Below are 25,194 nucleotides of genomic sequence, written 5' to 3' on the forward strand. Positions count from 1 at the left end.
GCTGCAGAAAGCAGCTGTGCAGAGAATTCAGATAGTAAACACCATCTTTCCAATTTAAGCCCCTAACTCAAGTGCTGACTGAACTTTGAACCCTATGATGACTACTTGTCCAAAACCTTCTTTTCTAAAGAGCTTAAGCAGAGATAGGAAAACCTGCAGTGCCCTATGACTTAAGAGTTGCAGCCTTTGTGCAAACTGTTCTCCAGCGGAATTTTAATTTACAAGATGTTCTTTTCAGAGTACGCAGCATGAAAACATGCATACACAGGAAACTGACTGCATGAATAAAACAGGTTTTTCCTTGGCTTACAGACTCACTGGAAACACAACTGTGTTTTATTCAGAGCCATGTAAACCCCAAATCTAAAGAGATTTTGATCCTCTCAATCCGAAGGTCCTGATTTGGTTCCAGAACTGAGGAAATTCTGCTTTGTCAGCACACCTCTCAGGCTAGAAAACGTTTCTATTTGCAATTCCCACTTGCACCTGCACGGTGTACAATAACTGCGTGCCCGAGGCCAGAGCTGTGAATTCCTTCCCCCTCAATCCGAACAAACAAGCTGCAGACATGGAAGCTCCACGTAGCTTCAACATTTCCAAAAGAGGGATCCTAGACCTGCCTGCCCAAGGTTTGTGGTCTTGCACAGAAAGGAAGGAGTTGGGTTTTTTTGAATCGCTTCTGACTAGAGTCTACAGCCCAACCTGAGATACAAAAGAAAGCTCAATTTTACCAAACTCGAAGTTGGAGGTGATGCTATGGATACTGTAGCCCACAGCATTGGTGCAGACTGAAGAGTGTCCAAAACAGAAGCAGGGGGTACAGCCTCTTGGATTAGAAGAATCCAGATGGAAAAATCCAGGTTTGCATCTGAAGATGTGAAGGAAAGAGAATTAATTTCCCTGATGCTTAACCCCAGATCCTCACTCGAATGTCTTTCATTCTTGAAACAAAGCCACAGGAAGAAAAATTCACCTCTCACAGTGGAATCCTTCCACGTTGTCCTTGCACGCACACCGCCCTGTCTCGACGTTGCATTCCCCTGTGCTGCCAGCAGCATTGCAAGAACAAGACCTGGGAGAATCAGGAGAGAGGTTAGTTCAGTAAGAGCCACATAAAGAAAGCTTTACAGAAAGTCTAGTCTTCCTTTTAGAGAGCTGCAATCCTCCTTACCTGCACCCAGCTTCGGAGAGGGAGTGGAACCCTGGCTGGCACCGGTCACACTTTTCCCCCATCACACCAGGTTTGCAGCTGCACTGGCCGTAGCTGTCGCACTGAGTGCTGAGGGAGCCTGTGGGGACAGCGGGGAAAGGCACCTCAGCACACACATATATGGTTCCATCATCCATTCAAACTTTATAACACAGGCAAGAAATAAGGAAAAAGAAAGCAGGAAGCACAGCCTCAAGCTGATGAGTGACAGCTTATCTAAAGACTGCCTCTAGTTCACAGGGATTTTTCCCCTGGCAGGTCTAGACAGATGAATTGTTATCAAGTCTTCCCAAACTATATTCAGCCTTTTATTCCTACCAACCAACCTTTTTATATATAAAATATTTTTAAACTTCAAATTGCCTTCTCCTGCTTCATCCTCAGTGCTACATTTGCATGCCTCCAATTCCATATCTGTTTTACTCTGCAATATGTAATTTCCAAGATTTTACTCCCTGAATCCCTTGTGTTCCCCCTAATTGCCATCTCCCCTTTCCCTGACCTCTCCCTTTCACACTCCAACTTGCTTCCTTGATTCCTAAGTTGCATTTCAAGACTAAACTGCCTCCTTGGAGCAAGGCTGCAGGTGCCGCTATGAATCCTAGTAAACTCTTGAGCAAAACCCCCATTTTTGGAAGGACACCTTTCTCAGTACTGCTCCGTTCAAGTGGTCTTGCACAAAAAGCAGTAATGAGTATTTTGCACCAAACCACTACAAGCAGTAACAGGTTTCTTTAATCCATAGTGGACAAAATGCATTCCCACAAACATCCATGCGGCTGGCAGCCTTGGAGCTGCCAGCACTGTAAGAGTTAGCTAGAGAAGAAAAATATTTTAATATACAGAAATAGTTGCTTTATAGCAGAATAGTTTCCACTTCAATCCACACCAGAAGATTATAGCAAAGTGAAGAGTAAAGATGATTAGGCTGGATGGGACAGAAGAACTCACAAAACCTTTACCATATACAGCCAAAGTTCAAATCCCCTTTGCAGTCCCACTTAGGATTACTTAGGAAAAAAGAGTACTTGGACAAAAAATAACAACCCAAACATATCCAGGAGATTCAAATACACCCTGGGTGTCAGTGTGTCATGGCATACAAGTTAATGGCTAAGTTATAAAAACCTTTGAAAGCCATTTTAAAGACCTGAGAAGTCACCTCCCTGGATCTTCTCGACTGTCTCAGCAGACACCAACCCTCACCCCTCTTAAAATAAGGTCTGACACAAGGACCCAGGAGAGCAGTCAGAAGAAGAAAGGCCTTTATTGGTCAAAAACTTCACAACTGAATGACTCCCTGACCAAATTAGATAGGAGATGCACCCTGGCAGACTTCTCCCTGGCTGCTTTTAGGGCATGCTACAAGCAATGACTTATTCCAGTTACTCTTTTGAAACCTCATGTCATATCTTACTATGTGTTAACCCTTTTCACTCCTTCTCCCTTACTTGCTGTGAGCTGGTGTAGTTATGGGATCACTCCTTACAGGTTAAGTGGTTCCCTTCACGACAAAAGATTTATTCTCCTGCCAGAATTACCCCCCTCCCCGTTTTTTAAAAAGGAATTTAACTACATATTTTGAGTTTACTTTATCTCACCCCACCCCCTTTTGTGTTTAATGTTTCACTGGTTTCTATTTATAGTGCTTGGATACTTGGTAGGAGAAACTGATGCAACAGCTGAAGTTCACTACAATTTCTCAGCATGAACAACTTCCAGAAATACCTACTCATATCATCTTCATTATTAACAATTCAAATGAGTCCTTTAGTACTGGGAGCATCCAGGGTAACACATACACCGTGGGGAAAAAAAAATCTATTTCAGAATACATTTGAAGGAGTAAGTGCTGCAGAGGTGACCCATCTGCCCCTGCCACGCTAACCCCATTTAGATCCAAGGATAACTTAAACCAAAATACAGCCCAATAAACATTTCCTACGTGGGGGGAAGGGGGAGGAAAATCCAAACAACCCCCCTTCTTTATCCCAGAGCTTGCAATGAGCTGCATGACCTAAAGAAGAGGTGGGTTTTGTGCATGGATGTTTGCAAGCAGCCACGCTTGCAGCACTACTCACCGACTGGGTTGCAGCTGCAGGGCAGGCAGGCCTTGTCGCTGGACAGGCGATAGAAGCTGTCCCGGCAGCGCTCGCAGTGGGGCCCATCTGTGTTGCCAGCGCAAGCAGTGCAGTGGCCGCCGTGGCCTGTGGCGCGGTACAGCTCGGGGTCAAAGTAGCACTCCTGGGACCACCCGTTGCAGTCGCATGCTGCAAAGACAGGGCACCATCAGTGACCAGCCTGACCTCACAGCACAAAACCCACCCTGCACAGTTCAGCTGTAGAGAAGCTGCAGTAGGAGCTTTTAACCACTCCCAAGACCTGAAACAAACTCAAGACCATTCTCATCAATGCCCAAAAGAAAACTAGCATTTTCTACCCCACTTCTTTCGACATCAGACTGCCATTTGCAGACAAAACACTGTCCTCCCACACAGCAACACCGATCTATGTCATTCAAACAAGCATGAGAACATAACATGAGGCTACTACGTGCTGTAATGAGAGCTTCTCCCCTGGATTGCAAATCCCTAGACAACAGGACACCCCAATTTCACCAGCCCATTGAGAGAAGCCAAAGACAGCTGGGACCTATCTAGACACACAGAGGTCAGACAGGAAGAAAGCTTTTCTGTCTGAAAAAGCTTCCCCATAAAGTAAACTACCAGGAGCTGTGGTCTGGGACAAAACATCAAGGAAACCGGTGTTCCGTGACAGAAAGCTGCATTTGCCGTCCAGAAATTAGATTAAATAATCAACAAGTAACTGTAAAAACCAATAACCCAAACACAAAAATCAGCTGATGCTAAATGAGGAGCTTTTGAAAGGGCAATTACACTGCAGCATAGTAAACAGATTTTTTTTCCCATGGGTCCCATAAAGTACAAGCCTGTACATTTTTGCAGGACACCTCTTTCCTACAGGTGGCTCCCATCCTTCTCCAGGAAGGAGATGCCCATTCCTAGGGATCTACCAGAAAGCTCCTACAGGATAGGAGTGGAATGCCCAATAGTCCCATGAACTGTGCTTAATGCAGGCTAACTGCAACTGAGACAAGTTAAAAGGAGGCAGGGCCAACTTGTGGCTGCCAGCAGAGGCAGGGGACGACCCTGCCCTGGACAGGCTGTCCCTGGGTGCAGCCACACATACACAGGCACTCATTGGCGCTCTCTGCAGTCGCTCTCCTCCACGGGCGGTCATTGAAGAAAGGAAGGCACTTTTCACAGTCCACCCCAAAGGTGTTGTGCTTGCAGTTGCAGACCAGCTTCCCAAGCTCATTCTTCATACATTCACTCGCATGCCCGTTGCATTTGCACCTGGTTCAGGAGAAGCAAGGAACAGGTATTAAAATTCCAGGGCTCCAAGTCACTCACAAAGCAACCCCAAAAAACAGGGACTCTCAATATGTGAGATGAGAGAAATTGAAGGTAGATGATCACAACAAAATCATCCATTCAGCCTGGAGAAGAGGAGGCTTCAGGGATATCTTATGGAGGCCTTCTAATATCTAAAAGGGGTTTACAAATGGAGAGAAACTTTTTATCAGGGCCTGTAGTGATGGGACAAGTGGCAGTAATTTTAAACATCTTTCAATTTTTAAATTTGAAATTTTTCAAATTTTAAGTTGAAAGATGGTGGGGTTAGATTGGACATAACGAATCAATGTTCTATAATGAGGGGAGGGGTGGTGGGACACTGGCACAGGTTGCCCAGAGAAGCTGTGGCTGCCCCATCCCTGGAAGTGTTCAAGGCCAGACTGGATAGGGCTTGGAGCAACCTGGGATAGTGGAAGGTGTCCCTGCCCGCAATGGGGGTTGGATGATCTTTGAAGGTCCTTTCCAAACCAAACCATTCTATGAAACAAAGAGGTGCAGCCCGCTCCAGGTAGGCATTTAGAAAGGGAAGAAAGTTAACTAACTCCTTTGCAGTCTTCAGACTAAGCTGAGTAGGAGAAGCAAAGATTTAGCTGGCTTTAGGTTAGTAAATTTTCCAGAACTTCTCTCTTGTGAGAGCCTAAAACACAGTATGTTAACTGGGTGTGGGCTATTGTGGTATCAGTAGGAAATTAAATAGCACAAAGGTGACTAATACAGAACCCCAGGACCTCCAGACTGGTGGTGCAGCCAATACAAATCCCCATGTGGCCAAATCCCAGTCTCAGGACTGCCATCGGCAAACAGCCTAAAACTCTGCAGTGGTCTCATCTCTGTTTATTAAAACATTTTATCATCAAGTACTTAAGGTTTAAACATTCTACAATAGACTGGCAAAAGGAATGGGCAACCACAGCCGTGTTGTACCATGTTCCAGACCTCCAAAGGAGATAGCTTCCTCAATATATGTAAAGTAGAGACACCGAGATTTTCTACTTACTGTTATTCTAGAGAACAGATACAGGCAGAGAACAATTTAAAAATACATTAAAAACCACACAAACCACAGAGCAGAAAAAATTTTCTTCTTTTGTTTTCCATTTTAGTTACTCTTTTTACCATTTATCCTCCCAAATCACTTAATATTTCATCTAATCAAGGAAAAAAAATTCATCTCTGTCAGCCCTGAAGTTATAGCCACAAAAGCTTATACACAATATTTGCAAATTATGTAAAATTCATTCTAACATATTTTTGATTTAGGACAGTCAATAAAGACCAGAGCCTAATGATATCATGCGAATACAATCAGTATCTTTAAAGCAGTCTAGTATAACTAACCAAAAACTTTAGTAAGCACAGAGTTTTATTGTCTACTCACCTACCACCCACAGCAAAATCAGAAATTGCATAGTAGTAAGACTTAAGAACTTTTGGGTCATTGAAAACTTCATCTCCAAATGTGTTCAGACGGTTGAGAGTCACTCTAATATCTGTAGCTGTCACCCATTCCTAGAGCAGACAAAAATCCCATCAGATGAAACACCAAAGATACCCCTTGACAGAGCACCAGTCATTAACAGTTCTCTTAACGAAGTCATTCAGCAGCAGCAGGTTCCTTCCTCATTGTTTTCCCCTCTGCACCTCGGGAGCTCACACGTTCCTGCTCCAGAAGCCTTATGCCACCTCCTCTTGGTTCAAATGGGTTTTCCTGACCCTGCTCCTCTCTGGAGACCCTTTCCAATGCCTCTTTGCATCCTGACTGCTTTCAACTGGGAAGCACTGAGTAACCTCTCCAGCAAAAAGTTCAGGGCAGGCCATTTCTTGCTAATTGTATGTATCTGACTGGCTGTAGTTGTCCTGCAAAGCTATGCAGCACCAGTGGGAAAAGCTTTAGGGTACATTTGTCTGCAGACATATTGCACCAGAGTAAAAGACACAGACAGACAAATGAGTGAGGCTGGGGGAGGCTGAGGAAGACAAACAGACAGATCTGACTTGCAACATAGGAGTTTTTCATAGTATTTACACAGCATCTTCAACACACTGCCCTGCCCTCCTTCAGCAGCAGCCAGCAAACGCAGCCTATTGCCAAATTTTGTATCACCTTCTGACAGCCACTGATGTTGGCACCTCCTTGGTTTTATTATACCTTTTACAATGCTATTTTCCTTCAAACACCACAAAAAGAACACAAAGAAACATTCCTGTATGTACAACTGTGCTCCACCTGTGTCACTGCTCAGCCAGAAACATAGTATTTATTTACTGAATTACAAACACTGACAAACACATGGAAATGCTAACACAACACACACATTTACTTCAGTTCTGGAAAGCAACACCAGGGGTTGGTACAGATTTTAGGAAAGTGGTGGTCAGGTCGCTATTCCTTACATAGATAAGTTTATCAGAAAATTATACACATTGCTAACTTGAAATCTCCCTGTTCATCTTAATGATTAGACACGGTTTTCTGCAAGGGTTGGCTACACCAACAAGGTGGCCAAACTGGTTCTTTTCCACTTCAGAAGTTCTTCGTCCTTTCCCATTAATCTTTATTTTTCATTTCACTTTTGTTTGCAGAAGCAACCCCACCAGATTCTGCTCTCCTGCCTGGCAATTGGTGACAGGCGAGCCCTGAGCCCGCTGGGTGCTCATCTCAGTCTGTTACTGCTGCTCTAAGAGCAAAGGGAGGCGATGGCAATTACAGCTCTGAAAGGACGACAACGAGCACCAGTAACGCAAACCCCACAGCTTTAGCTCCTTGTTGCAATATAAACTGAAGAAGTCATCAAGCAGAACACAGAAACTGACAAGTAAATCAGATAAACTGGTACTCCTAGTATGCTCCTGACCACTGCCCAACCACTCCTGTGAATGCAAAAAAACATTCAAAAATGTTCAACAACAAAAAAACTCCACCAAAACCCCCTTGCCAAGCCACTTGTAAGAGAAAAATACCAAGGATAAAATCAAACTCCTCTGCTTCAACACAAATGTAAGAGAACAGGGTAGGGACTCCTGTAATGCTTTATGTATTTAGAAGAATCTTACATTCCTTACTTTTTTCTCCTTGAAATACATATGCAGATGCCTCAAATATTACCTGGACTGAGACTTTACCTTCCTCTGTCCTTGTATCTGAAACAACAGCAGAATGTCCACAGCTGCTTTCTAAACAGGCAGAGATTTATTTACACTCATCCTCTAGATTTCCATGATACCTACTGACAAATCACCCTTAATGCCACTGAGTTTGCTTTTTTGTACCATAAACTTACTATCAAGAGACTCAAGAGTTCAACTCTTCCTTCAAAAGCGTCTCTGTGGATTGACCATCCCAACTTAGCTGTGCAAGGGCCTTTCACTCTGAGTAAGGGCTGTAGTGCAAGCCCAGTAGGCACAAAGCCACCATCCACAGACACAACTCAGACCACTTGACTGAGATAGTCCTGTTCACATACCTGCAGCACAGGGCTGTTGTCAAAGTTGTAGGCACTGGGACGCCCCTCTAGCGTTGAGAAGGCCACATTGCCCCCAGTGAGAGGAGAGATGTCGCTGAACTCATCAGTGCAGAGTGCCTGCTGCTCGTCCTCCCCAGTGCGAATGAAGCCACGGTTGATTTTGTGGTAGGTGCTCTCACAGGATCCGCTGTAGTACTGGTAGGGCACCCAGGGGCCGTCCTCCTGCGTGCGTTTGTAGATGGCAAAGCTCTCGGGCCGGCTGGTGTGGAACTTCAAGCGCACATACGTGATGTCAAAGGCTTTTCCTGGGGGGGAGAGGAGACACATGAGAAAGACTCGAAACAGAGAGGAATGGAAAGAGCTGCACTGCAATTCTCTCTCTGGAGAAACATCTCCCAGCACTATCCAGAAGGATGAGCATGTCCAGCAATACCAGAAGTATCTCTTCCAGTCCAGTACTGTATCTCCAAGCAAAGACAAAGTGAAAGAACCAAAAGCGGAAGTTGAGAGCAGGCTGAGTAGATAAATAAAGAGACCTACAAGTTTCTGTGCAACCAAACACATTTCAGAAGCTGCAATTCTCTTCCACATACATCCCTAACACATGACAGACTGCATCAGACCCATGAGTAGTTTGTGTGTATTTAAGGCCAGGCCCAAGTCAATCATGATATTTGATGATATTTCTCCCAATATATGTGTGGGAGAAACAGTATTAACCAGAGAGGTACAAGTCACACTGTAGAGCCTGGTTTGTACCTGTGCTTCCTCCCTAAATAGACAATACCTCAATCTCTTTCTACAGCTCACAAAGCTTTTCCTCCAGCACTGAACGACCAACTACAGCCCTCTTCTACTCATTCCCCAGGAAAAACAAAACGAGGTTTAAGTTTCCCACACCTGAAGTCACCAAGGCACTTTTCAGATCAGAGTGCAATGATTTACAAGCTCTCCATCTCCTAGAAGGATGAAAGAAAATCCACCTCCTTGCCCTCTGTTCCCCTCCTAATTGGTCTGTGGCAGTCAGCACATCATCCACCGTAATGACTCTTCTCCAGCGACTTGAGCATCTACCCCCATGCAAAAGGACCACAACACTCTTCAGCCACCTTCATCTGCTATCCATGCTGGCCAAGGGGATGGCCAAGGGTTCCCAGGAGGAGGTATACAGCTGCGTGTCAGCTGTTCTTGCTCCACTTCAGCAAACAGACTGTGTACGATCAGGACACCCTGGAGCATGTAGGGAGCTTACTAAAACAACTTGGAGTTTGTTTGGAATAAAACCTTGGGTGTTTAGTCCCTGTCATGCTCTTTTATGCTCCCACCACTTCCAAGAAAAACAGTGCTCTAAGCAGAACTTGCAGCCACCACTGGTTCTTTTGTTGATCAAAAAAAACCCCACTACTAGATGAGTTTCAGCTGATTGAGAAAGGGGTTTTTTCAGCCTGCAGAAGTCACACGGATTTAACCTTAACTTGTAAAATGAATGAACTGTACCATGGTAAATTTTAACATGAGGCTTTGCACTTGCTGAAGTGTTCACCTCCTTCACAAGTGAGAGCAGACCAGACGGCACCAGGCACCAAGAACAGAGTGCTCTCAAAGGACACACGCACAACCTGAATTAGGTCACGAACCACAGTTCTGCCCTGCAGGCCCCACTGTGTTTAGGCCGGGGGCCAGCCTGCATTAGGCATGTCACACCCAAAGTCTGTCTGGCATGAGGGAGGAACCAAAGCAGCAGGAGAAGCACAGCAAAGGGTCCAGAAATCAACATACCTGGAAAAAAATAAAGTAAAAATCAAGATATACAGTACCTGAAAAATTATGTGTCCCAAGAATAGAAAAAGACCAGTCTAGTGTTTAAACCACCCACCAAATAGTGTTGTCTGTGTGTGACATGCAGGACAGCTGGGGCACTGCACAAATACAAGCCCACCAATACTTCCCACTAAATACCCTTTCCTATTTATATCATGTGTGCAGTTATGGATGACCTAAGCACAAGACTGGAAGCTAGACATTCACAATCGTTGCTCTTGCTCAGTACCAGCTCTTTGTTGGTTTGGGGTTGATTATTTAATGAGATTTTCTTACACACAGAAGATGAGTGAGAAGGAAGCACCACCATTAATGCCAAACTGCTTTCTCCCAAAGGATCAACACTCAGCACTAACTTAGCTTATGCATTCCCTCCCCTTGCTACCCAGTACAAGAAATGAATCCTGTTTCCATGTATTTGGGAGTGTTTTTCTCATGAATCGCAATGAAGGCAAGAAGCAGGCATCCTGTGTACAAATCAGACCCTCCCAGCTTTCCTGTTTCTCTTGCTACATGGGCTCTTCTCAAAGAGAGCTCCTCACTGAAGGCAAAATATGCTTGAGGTAGGAACAACATGCACACACACAGGAACTCAAGACAGACACAAGACAACAGGCTGGACATGCACAAACATCTTTTTCAAGTCCATGGTAAACAAACCCAGGACAGACTTCACATCTTTTTCAGGTAAAGGCAAGGGGCCCAGGAAGCAAATACTTCCTCCTTCTTCTGCAGGAATACCCCAGTGTGTTGACTTGCAACTCGGCAGCCTATTGCAGAACTTCACCAACATCTTGGATGGAGAGCAACTAAAAACCACAACTACTATCATAGTTTTATCACTAGTAAAAGTGTCATCAGCTTAATGAGAAAGTTTTCTTTGAGCTCACATGGTATGATAAAGCAAAATCTAAGGCTGAAAGTCAGCCCTGGTGGGATTTCTTTGGGCAACTTTAATGACAAATGAAAATAGGAAAACATCAGGCAAGAGCAGCCATTCCCTGAGTCAAGAGGGGATAAAAAATAAACCAGAGACAACAATGAAGATCACGTCATTAAACTGTGTCAGCTGAATTGTCAGGAATACCCTGTGCTCTTTTGAATTGGGGTGGTTAGTTTTCTTCTAATAGTACTGCATTTCTCTGGTGTGAAGCAAAACCCCTGTGTTCAGGCTTCATCAAGATGGTTTTGGGGAGCAAATGCTTCAGAAGAATCCTGGGAATGATGAGGGGGCCAAGCATGTGCTTTCACGCACACACAACTTTCTGCTCTAGATGAAAGGCCGGGTCACAGGCTGCTTGCCCTGGAAAAGAACTACTTTTTGCGCTCTCCACTATAACTGAATTATGATCCCTGTTTCCCAACAAGGTCTCCCACAGCTCCTTGTGAAAGCCCCAGATCAGCTAAAGGCACAGCACATGCCAACAGCACTCTGGGCAGCATGAGAACATTTTCCACGGGAACCCCCTCTGCTAAACGGCAAGGACCCTTCCCTTTTTCATCTCCAGTTTTACATGGCAGGCCAAGAAAATGCATCCAAACCCCTCCCAACTGAGAAACCCACGTGAAAAAGACATTTATGGCAGCTGGCAGCATAACTCCTTGAGCAGTGCAGTTAATGGCATTAAAGAGGAATGCAGTTAATGCACAGAGAGCAGCTGTGTGGTGCCTTGCTGGGTAAATACTGCTGGGAACAATGGAGTTTACCCAAGACCAGCTGACACAGTGCGGAAGTGCGTTTCCCCACTGTTCACGCTGAACATAAATGCTGTGCTTAGCAACCTGGCAGCTCTTTGAGGTTGCAGAGCCTTTTTCTAGAAAAGATAAGCAGCCCAGGTTGCTTTCATGCCTTGCCAGGCTGAATAAACATATACAGTTATTACACAAAGAAATGGTGACAGCAATAAGCAGGTGAAAGGCAGTTTTAAACATTACATTTAGAAGACAAAAAGATATTGTTCTCCTGTTCCTGGAAGCCAGTACTGACTGGATCTCAGCTTGGCTTACAAGTGCCTCATAGTGTGAGGTGTAAGGTAGCATTTCCCTGTGTGTATTGAGAAGTGGCAGATCTGTTTTGCAGGAGGAACTCCAGATGCTGGAACCAGTGACCACAAGTTTAGCACTTAACGAGTGCAACCTGACGTGTTTTAAAGCATCCAGAGCTCAAAATCATGAGCCACACCTTTTAAAACTGCATCCATCTTTTCCAAAGCCTGGAGCTGTTCACCAGCAAGTGACAAGGTGACACAATAACCAGCCCCCTCTGAAAATTCAGGATGATGCAGAAAACCTTTAATACCTTTCTTTACTGTAAGCAAGCACACATATAAGCCTTCAAGACAATATTGCAATTACAGATTCAAAGGACCAAACAAGTCCTGGGTGCCTGGAGAGGCAGCAGAAGTGGCTACTTACCGTGGAAAATAACTACTTTTTTCTGGCTACTGCCAGAGCCCTTTTTTTTTGAAAATACTCAACATTGTTTGATTCAGGGGATACTGCCCCAAACGACCTGCTCACATTGTTGGACTTGGCCAGCTGTCATCAGCAATTACAGCCCTCCCTCAGCTGGGTCATCACCAAATTCAGTATACCAAGGTCCACCAGGAAATTGTAAGCAAATGCCATTTAGATCTTTAGAAACTCCTCCCTTTTCCCTGAAGTTAGGAATTCATTCTACAAACAAAAGGCCTCCTTGTATTCAGGCCCCTCAGAATGGATGGATAATTTACATCAGGAAAACTGTCCCAATAGCTGGCAGGATGACTACAAGTATTGAATTGTGACCAGATGCCTGGGTGAGATAAGCCCGGAGGAAACTCAGCCTCCTTCATTATCCGTCCACTCAAATCCCCTGCACACTGGAAGAGTCGATGCTACCTCTCCTGCATACAGCCACTGAGTTTTGCTGCCCAGGGAAAAAATAATCCACCTGAGAAGATGCATTGGGCAAAGAAGGAAATCTTTGCAGATTTGTTTTCCACAAAATCCACTGGGCAGTAATGAAATTGTTAAATTTTACTGTTTCTCCTTTGGTTAGCTCCTGTTTCAAGGCAGCTTTTCTCACACAGGTACTTGCTGACAACCTATGTCTTAGTAAAGGTTAAAAAAAATGAAAACAAACCCAGTAACAAATAGAGCCTACTTAGTACTTTTTGACTGGATTTCATTTCCATTTTGCAGTGACAGGGCAGAGAGCCATCAGTTACAACTGATATTTCATTTTGCTTTTTTCTTCTGACCTGTTTACCCATCATTCCCAGGAAGAGATGCCAGCTTTCCCAAGTTACTAGACCGAAATGCGCTCCATGCCATTCACCCTTATTCCTGCCTCTACTCTGCCCTTCTTGAACCATCAGCTCTCCCAGCACCCAGCACAATGCCAGACCAGCCATGAGCAAAACAGACTGGCTCTGATGCTTCCAGACACACAGATCCCAAAACCTCACATGAGCAGTATGTAGCTTGCGGGGGACAGAAACCTGGATGTCAGCAGACAGAGGCCAGCAAGCTCACAAGATCTTGTTCAAGACCAATTGCTGCACCTTGAGCCAACTGACCACTCCAAGTTCTCATACTGCAGTATTTTGTTCAGCCTCTCAGGCTAGAAAACCTGCCAGAGCCTTTTCTCCTGGATCACAGGGGCAGTAAATGAGAGGGCAATATTTAAGGAGAATGAGTTATCCCATCTAATGGAATGGGATAGGATTTTTCAGCATGCAGATGGGCAACAAGAGCAGGACAAACCTTATAAAGAGGGGAGGAGAGTGAGAAACACCCTGAGACACTTGTTCTTTAGGAGTAAAGTACTTTCATGAAACAACCCAACACCTGCAAGACACGTAAGTGCTAAGTTATGTCACTTGCATCACATGTGCATGAAAAAGCCAAACTTCTGACCAAAACTAAGAAACTTCTGTAGTTCTAGAGAAAATATCCTTTACAACTACACCCTAGCTTTTCTGAGAAAATTTGTAGAGGAGGAGGAAGATGAGAGCATTGGTATTGCACAAGCAAATGAAATATCCAGCATCTGAAAAAAGAAAATGAAGGATTTCCGCTTTCTGAGGAATGCCACTAGGGAAATAACTCCATGCAGCACAGACAACAGTTCTCAAATGCCTAGTTGTGGCCTTTATAGGAACACAAACTGGTAATAATAAATCTTAAGTTTATTTTCTTGTCCTCACCTGAAGAGTCTTAAGATTTATGTGCATATATCATGAACAAAAAAGGCCTGAAGGATTTTAACAGTCTTTTCTTAAGCCATGCCCCACCAAACCAAATTTTCTGGAATGTGGATCTCTACCACAGATGGGTGCCGGGGTTTTAAAAAAGACTGACAGAGACACAAACATGGACTGCTTTTTCTGGGAGCCCATTCTAAGATGGGGACACAGGAAGGAAATGTGTTTGGGACACTAGGGGAATGAGCACAGCCTGGAGCGGGCTGGAACAAAGGCGAACTCCCACCACCCCATTAGATCATGCATTCTTCCAGTGCTCCCGAACAAAGGCACCATTGACTCCTGCGCGTGGGTGGCTCCGGACAGCAAAAGGCTGCCCAGTAAATTATTGCATGGTAATCCAACATTGGTAAGTCATCGAGGCTGCTTGTTTTAGTCATGTTTCCAAAGAGGGGAGGCTTATTTCCCCCCTGCTCTGGGCTGAAGGCAGCCTTGCAAAAAATGCATTTTTTCATTTGATCACTTCTAAGTCAGCGTAAAAGTCAGAAAATCTTACCCATTAATTTGGTACAGCTTGATGCCTTATTTGTACAGCTTTGATGCAAAGATGTTAAGTTCATTTCCCAAAACAGCCAGCTGTGTTTATTCACTGGGGAGTGGAAAGATCTCATGTCCAGCACAAAAGTCCTATCTGCACAGGAAGCCTCAAAGTCCTTTTTCAGCACAAACGATAAAAGCTCATTTTAAAAAGGCATTTCACGCTTAGCAAGCACAGCAGATCACAGATGATCAAGGATGCCATGGGCCATTTTGGGGATGGCTCCATCTCATTCACGTACCTGGATTCTGGACTGCAAAGCTACCTCCTGCCACCAGTATCAGCACCAAGACAAGCCAGATTGGGGTTACTGTGGGTCGCGATCCTTGTAAAGTTCATTTGCTTGTATCAAGTTTCCAGAAGCTCCTTCATGACCCATACACAATAGGTATGGGTGAAAACAAGTCACTCACACAAATGAAGGAACACAAGAAAGTGGGAGTTTACCCTCACAAAACGGGAGTTTTACCCAAGAAGCAAAGAAAAAAGGAAAAAAAATTGATCAGAAAAATTTATGTATGCAGAAAAGACAAAAAAGTTGTCTTTTGCCTTTTATTCTTGGCAGAAGAATGCACAGTTATTACCATCCTTTCATTACCGACAGTCCAATGACAACACCAACAGTGCATGCTGTAGTAACAACCCTTGAAAAGTGACAATTCCCACCCATTCCAAGTCACTGTGGGACCTTGGGGTCCAAGCAAGATTACATTTTCCTAAGAGTTTTTTTCAAGTTGGAGCTACAAATACCATCCAGTAAAATCTGAAGCAAGCAACCACCATCACAGCCCCATGAAGATCAGAGCTGGTGGCAGCAGCAGGCCAGAGAAGATGCACCAAAAAGCTTTCCATCAAATTGGACACTTTCCATCCTTGATTCCTGGCAACACGGAAAAGCATCTCTCATGAATGTGTCTTGTGTAAGAACACATCTCCATAGCAATCACAAGAAAGCAATGAATCTTACCTACTTTCAAGTCATTCTCATAGTATTTAACTTAAAGAGCAAATCCCATTTCAATAATTTACCCTCAGAAATTTTAATTTGACAGTAGGAGGTTTTGGAGGGAGTATTCCTGATGTTCAGCTCCAACTGTACCTTTTCAGAGGTGGAGATGTGGGGCTGGAAGAATGACTGAGAAGAAAGACTAAAAACTACTTTTAAACTCCAAAAGTTTAAATAGCTGAAGAAAACTGAGGTCACAGCTTCTTTAAATATGGTATTTGGCCAATTGGCAGAAACATGATTTCTTGTAAAAAGAAAATAAATTTATTAGACTGTAGTGCAGTACCTTGCAAGAAATGTAATACCAGGTAATCTGGTGAGAATTGTGAAACCATTTCTTTAAAGAACAACTAGATCTTATTGACTTGTGAGGGGAAAAACGTCAGATAAAAAGCATTTTGTGAATGTTGTTAGTGCAGGAATTTCAGCAGGTTTTCCTGAGGCCTGTTTTCCTTCTGCATGCCCTCCCAGGAGCCTCACCCTCCAGCAGCTCAATGTCCTCCCCCTGCTCTTTCAACCAGCACACTCAAAGCATGTGTGATGCTTCAGTTTCAGAAGTTCAGCAAACCCAGATGACTGGAGCCAAAGATGTCCTGACCAAAGGCAGCATGAAAATTATTCTGGATGGTGCCCATATGTGTGGGTGAGATGCCCCCTGCTCCAGGCCCTGAACTCCTGGACGTGGGCACACCAGCTCCCACTGGAGCGCTGCCGCTCCACCCAGTTCAATGGCTTCATCACTTATAATAATCAGCCACTAATTTCTATTAAATAACATTTTGAACCTTTTTCCCCTGTCAAAAGGCAGCACTTTCCCCACTCATTCCTGATCCACATATGTGCACAGCCTGCAACAGCTCTAACACCTGGCTTTGCTCCTATCTGAATTAGATATCAAAAACACACAGCTTGTACTGTTGAGCTTAATTAAGAACAAATTAAGTGATATGTCTATATACAATGAGTGCTCTAAGCAGCAGCAAGTTCAGCAGCTCTGGGAATAACACGACCCTCCAGACTGACTCACACACTGCTGGCAGTACAGCCACGGAAAGGCCAGAAATGTTCCCTGCACAGAATGCTGAATTCTCTGGAATTCTGGTATTTTACTCTCCCCTCCAGCCTTTCCAACTCCCACTCACCAGCTCCAGACTTTTTTCAGACAGGTCATAATTAACAGCACTGTTGTTTGGGAATAATACTGTTGCTGCGAGCATCCATCACCTGGCCTGATACAGACTCAACAGCTTTATTTTCTCAAGCATTTAAGTGTTGCCCTCTTCAGTAAACATTTAAGAAAACTAACTTTGAGCACATTTGAATCTTGCTATTTAACTCTGCACAGTTTGCACATCTCCTGTCTCTCCATCTTCCCCTCCTCCCAAGAGACTCCAGCGATGGATTTTAAGCAGCAGCTGACCTGCCATCACGCTAACTTGTAATGCATTTTCAGTCAACTACAGGCTTATGCACAAGCTACCATTATTTATGGAACACAAATTGCAGCAATATCCATAGAGCCCATTTTCAACCACCCACATGCACAATGGTTTTACTTTCTCAGCCTATTAAGCTGGGGAAGAAATTGGGATAAACAGACTCGACAAAACCATTGCTGGAGCAAGGCCATTTCCAAAACAAAGCTTGCCACTGAGTTATGTTTCAAATATGTTTTGGAAAGTCAAAAGCAAAGCTCTTCCAAATTTTTACTGAAGCAGAGAAGAACTGCACTCCAGTTCCCAACTCACACGTAACAGCCAGCATATGCCTTCAACTTTGCCTCTGGAGAACAACCTGTACACACTGCCAGTGCTTGTGGAAGTTGCAAAGGTGTGGTAAACACGCAAGTGTGTGAGTTCATGTTCACCCAGATATCCCATCTGGAGACACATGAAGGACAAAGTACTACTAAATGCAGTGACTATTTCTAAGAAAAGAGTTTATCCAAAAAACACAAGTACTCGAGAAGGTAGCATGGCTTAGCATGAACGGACAGAAGCAATTCTGTTAGATTATTTTGGAACACTATGAATAAAGAAAATAAAATTGGATGCTTCCTGCTGACCCTTCAAAGGTAATGTTAAGTCCAGGCTTCTTGAGACTTCCAACTGCAAAATCTGCAGCTCTTAATTTAATGGACAGATTAGAACAGAGCCAGATCTGCTTCACATCAGGCTCCAAAACACCTAAATGTATCCACACGAGACCTCGATCTGGAAAGCTACATGTAGATCAAAATTCGTTCCACAGGCTAAAGGCTGCTCATCCAGGAACAGAGAAAACTGTGAAAAAGAAAAAGAATGGGTACATGAACAGTCCTTCCTTACTGTTTTGTATGAGGGGGATTTCTGGACTGAGACATTACTTTTCTGCTTTTTAAATGAAGGATTGAGAAGAAGGTAAAAACAGAGCTGCTGAAGTGGGACCAAACACCTCCTGGGATACTGCTGAGACAGTATGATGTCAAATGAGTTTCCTGGAAAAAGTGCTTTCCTACAACAGCCCCAGCATATATATAAAAAAAATAAACATTAATGCATTTAAAAAACCTTCCGTGGGAACTTCTAATTTGCTGAGCTTATATAGTGGTGTTGAAACTTGGGCCATACAGCGTGGTATGAAGCTAAATGTTAGCGCCTGGTTCCAAGTGTCAGGAATGCAATGGAACCCTGGGAATTCCAGATGTGCAATTAATTCACCTTGTTAGCAGCAGAGCAGAGAGGCAGCTGTGCTTAAAAGCCTGAGCAGCCTGGTGGAAGCTATGCAAAGAAATGCATTTCATTCCCAGATGGTTCAGAGCCTCCCAACAAATGCCAAGGACCATCGTGCACACAGGAGGACAAACCTCCCATGCCCTAGCCCTGTGTTGAGAGGTACATGCCACAGCTTGTTAGATCACACCACACCCTCCCCAATCCCGCACACATTCTTCAAGGAGAACATCTTGGGATTTCCTTAGGTAACAGCATTGCCCAAAAGAGGGTGATTGCACAGAAAATGAGTTTAACCATCTGCACTGAATGCCAAGTGATGAGATTTTCTTCACGCACACTACACTGCTGTGAAGCCTAACGGAATACTACCAGAGAGAAGATATTTTTCCCCGGAGAAAAACTTAAAAAATTCTTTCTCTAATTAGTACTACTAAGGCAGTTACATTCATTTAAAAAATGCTGAATCCCTAGGTAATGAAAAAGCTCTTTTTGAAGTTAGATATCAACTGTCAGAACTCTGTTAGTAATGTAAAATACCATGCATTAAAACTTCAAGCAATTTGTTGGCCATCAGTAGAAGCCCACGAAATAGAGGTCAAGAGAATTCTTTTTCCCTCTCCTTTCAGGGTCCTTAGTTTGCATGCTGACACTTTTGACAGTATTTTTTAGGGTAGGGAAGAAACAGCCACTTAGGCCCATCTGTAAAGCCTCTGCCTCTGTGAAGTCTCAAACAATACAGTGCTCTCAAGGCTTTGTTTTCACTAAATTCTTAAATTTAGTGACAAGTCAAACCCAAACCAACCTGCTTGTGGTCCCCTTCAATCTACAGACACCCCAAGAAAGCTGAAGAGCATCACGCTCTTCAATCTACTTCTGAGGCTTGGCAACAAGGGTTTGGCCTCTCCAAAACCCCAGAATTCCAAGGCTCCACAGTATTTATTCCGTATCTCTGTTCCTCTATACCTGCCTAGACAGGTACCTCACTCAGGAGTCACAGAAAGTTACCACCACACAACCCCAAATGCTAATCTTCACAGTATCACTTCAAAAAAAGATCTATACAACAGTGCAATAGAAATGGAGCAAAATCCAAAAGATACCAAATGGTACAAATTCTAGAGGCTTGTTTCCTTGATGGTCTGATCAGATAATTATTTTTTAAAGTTCACCACTTCCCAGTAAAATTCTGATATCAAATGAATATCAGTCCTTATCCTTAAAAGAATTAATAGGGCAAAATTTGCACTCATAGGCAAAAAACCCCAAAACCTAATTTTAAACCCTCAACAGCAGCATACATCAGCCATAGTAAGATAGCTGTCTTCTTCTGGCACAATGCATTTCATGATGGGTCTCTACTTCAATGACATAAAATTTAGAGACAAAAAAGGAGATTCAGCAGTTGCAAGAGCCTCTGAAAGGAGAAAATTAGTCAAACCCAGGGTCTGTCCATGTTAAGGCAATGTTGTAAATGCAGTTGACCAGCGGGGGAAGGATCTTGGTTCATCACAAACACATGCAACACTGACACTGCCTTCTACCCTCAAACTTCTCCTTATAGAACTTCACACTAAATTAAAAGTGAAAAGCCTTGCTCTACAGTGTTTTCAGTTTGCAAAGAAGAGCTGATAGAGATTAAAAGCTTATGAAGGACTCCATCTTAAATGCAAGGCAGCAGATGGACACAAGCAGAAGAAATACTAATGATTGCCAAGATCCAAGTGGGTAAAGTGAGACATTTGCAGCCAATCACCCAAAATAACATTCAATTTCTGGTTTTGCTAAAACACGAGGGGTGGGTGAGAAGGAGCCCTAGGAGCAGAGGAATAAACATAAAAGGTAACCACAACACAGGGCGTCCTACGTGCCAGCTTCTGGGTTGAGTTTTATGAGGGAAGTCTTTATGGGTACTGGATATCTACATGGATATCTTCAGAGTCACATCTGACTGCAGAAGTCAAAAGCTGTGAGAGATGCATGTTTGAATCCCAGTTGCCTCTTAGGCTGATTTTTTTCCCTAACACTAAAAAGAACTGTCATTATTGTGGAGAGCTTCTTCATTCTACCCATTCAAGCAGAAGAGCAAAGGGTTCAGAAGCTATGTAAGACATGACAGGGCACAGACCAAACTCCAGGTAAGTGTTACTTCCATAGGGCAATGCATTCCAGCAAGAGGAACAACTGCCTCCTGTTTGCAGAGAGTCAGCTAACAGCCATGCTTGCCTGAGTCACTGCAAATAACTCCATATGCCTCTCAGGGGCACTGTCATGAAAAAAGTTTTAACATAAAAAGTTATGCAGCAATATCAGATAGAACAGCCTCCCTCTGGATGAGTAAATGGACAGTGATAACCTTCTTGGATGTCTCACTCCTCTGAAGAATTGGAAAGCAGTTTTAGTTTCCAAAAAAGAACACTTCAAGTACTTCAAATGAGTGGACAAGTTGCATGCTCAGATTTCCTTCCACCAAGGTGTGATGACCCTATATTTGCTGTAGATGATTGGTATTACTACCAAAAAAAAAGGTAGTCTTTTACTTCAACAAGCCTTTTTATGAAAAAAGTATTCTATTTTCTTTTACAAGTCAGGAAAAAAAGTAATTTTTAAGCTCATTCAACATTTCCACTACCAGCACGTAGTACCACCCTGATACTTGCTGGATTTTCTTAATACACAAAAAAAAGGCTCTAGTACAGTCTAGTTTAATTTCAGGTCTCCCTATACAAGCCAATGCAAAGAAAAGCATTGCTATTAAACAAACAAAAAAAAAAAAGTCATGGGCCCATGATTAGATCTAGATTTCACACAACTGACAAGAAGAAAGTCTTAAATCAATACCAGCAATGATCTAATAGCTTTCAGATCACACTGGGGTACTTCTACAAGAAGTTATCTGAACTTTTATCTCAATTACCTTTTGCGAGTCTAAGGCTAGCAGTAAAAAGTTAATTTTCAGTCCATTAAAACCCAGCAATTTACATTTCTTTTAGCAAGTGTATAAAGAAATCCAGATCTGCGCTGCTGATTTCTGAAGGACAGTGATGATGGTAGAGATGAGGAATAAGAAGTTGGCAGCGTTGACAATTTAGCAGGGAGCATTTTCCTGGAATAGCTGATTTTGCTGAGAAAAAGGGAACAGCTTTCCCTATACTCACAGTGCAGTATCACTCTGGTAAAATACTGCTAGACTAAGCAGAGTTTACTCTGAATAATGAGTAGGAAGAGACCTTCAGGGAGTTTCAGGATGCATTCATGCTTAGCCTCCTACCTCTCACTTCAGCTCCAAGAGTGGAATTTCCTTCCTCCTCTCAATCATCTTTTATCTAGACCCCTAAGTACTGAAGGTAAGTAAATAAGAGGGAAAAAAAGAATTGAGAAAAACCCCCACAAAATATGAAAGTCAGAGAGAATGCAGCTAAAAATTTGTACACAAAGTAGTTTTCATCCATGTCAAGGTCACTAATACTGAAGCAAGTCACTATGCTGATCACACACTGTTTCGTTTCCTCAGGTATTACTGAGCTAGTGACCTAACTAGGTCTGGTTACCTTTTATGTTTATTTATGTTGCAGAAAGACAGGGCGGTTGGACAGATTGGCTTTTTAAGGACATTTCAATCTCCCAGGAACATTAAGTACATAAATTATTCACTGCTTCATTAACCAAGAGACTAGATAGTAATAGCTTGCAAATTTAAACCACATTGCCCAATATGAGTATATCCTCCGCCACACTTGCTGGTTGAAGAGTAATCTATGTTCCCCCATCTCAGTCTCCCACAGCTCCTGAGAAAACACAGCCAGGCTGTTCCCAGTTTCAGTGACATACCAATAAGCTTTGGAAATAAGATGAACTTCAATAGGTAAATCTGTGAGCATGAAGATGCAGAAGAAAATTACTGTGCTATCTAGCAGCAGTCATATATATTACAGTGCGATTCAGAAATTGGGTTTTTGTAATCAGCTCTTCTCAAGATTCAACCCCTTCCTTCCAAAACATACCGAGCTTTCAAGGTCCCTCTGACACAGACAGTTTTACAACTGAAAAAGGTGGATTTGCTAAGCAAAGTTTTCCTAATCATTTCTATCTCTATAGCAAACCAACACAGAGCTGTGCCAAGTCTCTGTGTATAGGATAGTCTCCACATAGTGTTTAAATGAGCATTAAACTAAACTAAAAAAAAGAGACAGTGAGTCCTGGTTATGAGCTCTCTGAGCTTGTTCTCCAGGCCCAGGAGGATGCTGAGTGTCAGCACAGAGAAAACTCAAAGCTCCCCCTTTTCCCACACTGCTATTAAATCCTTTTATAAGCAACTAATTCTCCCAGTTCCCACTTCCAAGTCTAACAATGAAGTGCTCCAACAGCTCTTTGGATAATCTCTCAAGCCTAATACCCACCACTAGCCACAGATCTTAAAAGTGTACTCAAACAGAACATCATTCAGGAGGGGAAAAAAAGTACCTTCAAACCTATGCAAAAGGCAATTTTAAAACAGTGAAAGCTTGATAAGGAACCTGCAGGCAAAGAGCTGGTTTAATCATTGATCTGCTCAGACAAATCACCACCACTCCTCAAGACAGTCATCATTCTCCCAAAGGGAAAGTATTAAAAAATTAAGAAGAAATGAATACAATTCAGGTTTGCAGTGTGGTTCAAAGGCAGAAGCTTAATGTCCTGCATCCAGCTGAGTGTGCAAGCCCAAGAAGGGCTGTGGTCCATGACCAGGGCTGCCAAATCCGTTCAGACACACCACATCTGCTCCCTTTTGATCACTCACAGTCTGGACAGCCCAATCCAGCACAAACTGTACTAACATTTTTTGTTTTCCTCCTGTTTACCCCTCAAACTTGCAGCTGCAGTGGGAAGTCTCTCCTCCCTCTCACAGCAGCCCCACCGGGCCACAAGTTGCAGAACAGCACGTAGAGTAAATCTGCTCTCATGTGTCGGCTCCAAATCCACAGCTCACCCCACCCCACTGAGCACAAGATCCAGAGCTCCCCAGCCAAGGATCCAGAACCCTCCTTACAGCAGGACCACATTTCACAGGGCAACTGCTAAGTGCCATGAGCAACAGATAAATCACTTGTGCTTCAAATTTGAGGATTAAATGAAAGAGGTGTCACTATAAAGGACATGCCCCATCCCTCTTCTGCACATGAGAAGCACTTGCTTCTTCCCTTTTCCTCTTGCTTCAGCTTGCAGGCCTTTACCAAACAGCCAGGGAGCTGAAGCCAGTTCCGGCTACAGATCAGGGACAGGAAATCAGCCAGTGCTGTAGTCAGTGTGCTCCAGTGTGCTTGCACATTCCCCACGAGGAGTGGCAGGACAGCCAAGAGAAATTTCTGTCCTTGATCTCATGGCCATCTCCTTTGAGGAGAAGTGTTTGTAGGGGGTAGTGGTGTTCACTTTTTTACTCCCAGAACATCAACAGAAGACTTTGTATTCATTCAAGCACCTTATGTTTAACATTAGGGCATTATCCAGCAAATCAGAGCGTCATGCTGCTATCTTAACAGTTGGAGCTCTTCAGTATTTTAAGATGTTTTGCTCCTTTCAGTAAGTTACCATTCACTCCATCCCAATTTCAGAAGAAGGTAGGAAGGAGTTTTGAGACTGTATAGGCACATACTCTCTCAAAAAAATTCAGTCCTAAGAGCTTAACTGATATTCCACATAAGGTCAGCAGAGTTTAAATGATCAACAGCAGTGATCCATGGGGAAAAAGGTATTCTGCACCACGTACTCTGCCAAATGCTACCAGAGCCCAGTAACCTCAGCAGCAAGACTCCAGTGACATTCAGCCTCACTGTGGTATTCCCAAAAACATCCAAGGTGCCCCTTCCTACATAAACTTTTCCATCTCAAGCCTTCCCATCTCTCTAATTTTCCCCCGCTTTTTTCAACTTCTTTAAGTTTAATCCATGTTGTCAACCCCTCACTTCCCCAAATACCTTCTTAAACTCAATCACCAAATCCAAACAGCATCAAGCTCTTGAGAGTTATGCCAAATAGTGCATGGCTGAGTGTTTCTCCCAGAGTTAATTCGGATCTCATCAATGGAAGTGAATAACTCCAATGTTTCCCTCCCAGCACGCCATACAAAACACACCCATGGGGTATTTTTATCTGCTGAGGTGCTACTGAACAATCCGATCTTGCTGCAGCCTTTTGTGTTCCTCAGAAACCACGTAATCAACTTCATTAGCCGTAACTTCAATAACTATATTATCTGAAAATATTACCTCTTCACTTTCTAGAGAGATTAAAAACCACAGATGCCAGCAGAGGTTCTTGAGAAACCTATTTCTAACCTCTAATGAAAAAGTGACGGCACCAGTTTTTCCCTCCTCATCACAAGCAAAACCTGGAGTGTAAAAGCTTTCCAAGCCTACTCCATGCTCTAGCAAGTGATCTCCTAATTTTTTTTTTAATCCAGAACACACCTTAAACAACTTCTTGGTTTATTAATTTCACTGAAAAGGGGTAAGTTAAGTTTAGAAGCATCACTGCCCTGATCTGCCCTATACTGTATTCCCAGCCCAGCTTGGCTGATCACCAAAATACCCTCCTGGCTGCAGCTAAGGATTAGGAAGGAGCTGGGCTTTCTTTTCTTTCACTTTAAAAATCCTTAAGATCACTGCAACAACAGCTTTGAGGCGATACTACTGCTGTCCCAGGATGGATAACTGCACCCAAACCCTGTTAAACTCACTAGGACAGTGAGTACCCTCCCTTGGTAACACTGTCATCTGGCAGA

At 43.4% G+C, this 25,194-nt stretch overlaps 1 protein-coding gene across 1 annotated transcript in view; it reads right to left on the reverse strand.

Annotated features, from left to right (window-relative positions):
• Window positions 1-25,194, reverse strand: part of LAMC1 (laminin subunit gamma 1) — a 66,231-nt gene that overhangs the window by 16,026 nt on the left and 25,011 nt on the right. Inside the window, exons 2-8 of the mRNA XM_069023757.1 lie at window positions 8,112-8,416; window positions 6,026-6,156; window positions 4,421-4,587; window positions 3,292-3,480; window positions 1,172-1,289; window positions 974-1,072; window positions 732-868 (exon numbers count right to left, since the gene is read on the reverse strand). Of these exons, the coding sequence (XP_068879858.1) occupies window positions 732-868; window positions 974-1,072; window positions 1,172-1,289; window positions 3,292-3,480; window positions 4,421-4,587; window positions 6,026-6,156; window positions 8,112-8,416 (1,146 nt within the window). The remainder of the gene's footprint in view (window positions 1-731; window positions 869-973; window positions 1,073-1,171; window positions 1,290-3,291; window positions 3,481-4,420; window positions 4,588-6,025; window positions 6,157-8,111; window positions 8,417-25,194) is intronic.

This window comes from Aphelocoma coerulescens, chromosome 8 (genome assembly GCF_041296385.1).
Source record: "Aphelocoma coerulescens isolate FSJ_1873_10779 chromosome 8, UR_Acoe_1.0, whole genome shotgun sequence".
In the NCBI taxonomy this organism is placed as follows: Eukaryota; Metazoa; Chordata; class Aves; order Passeriformes; family Corvidae; genus Aphelocoma; species Aphelocoma coerulescens.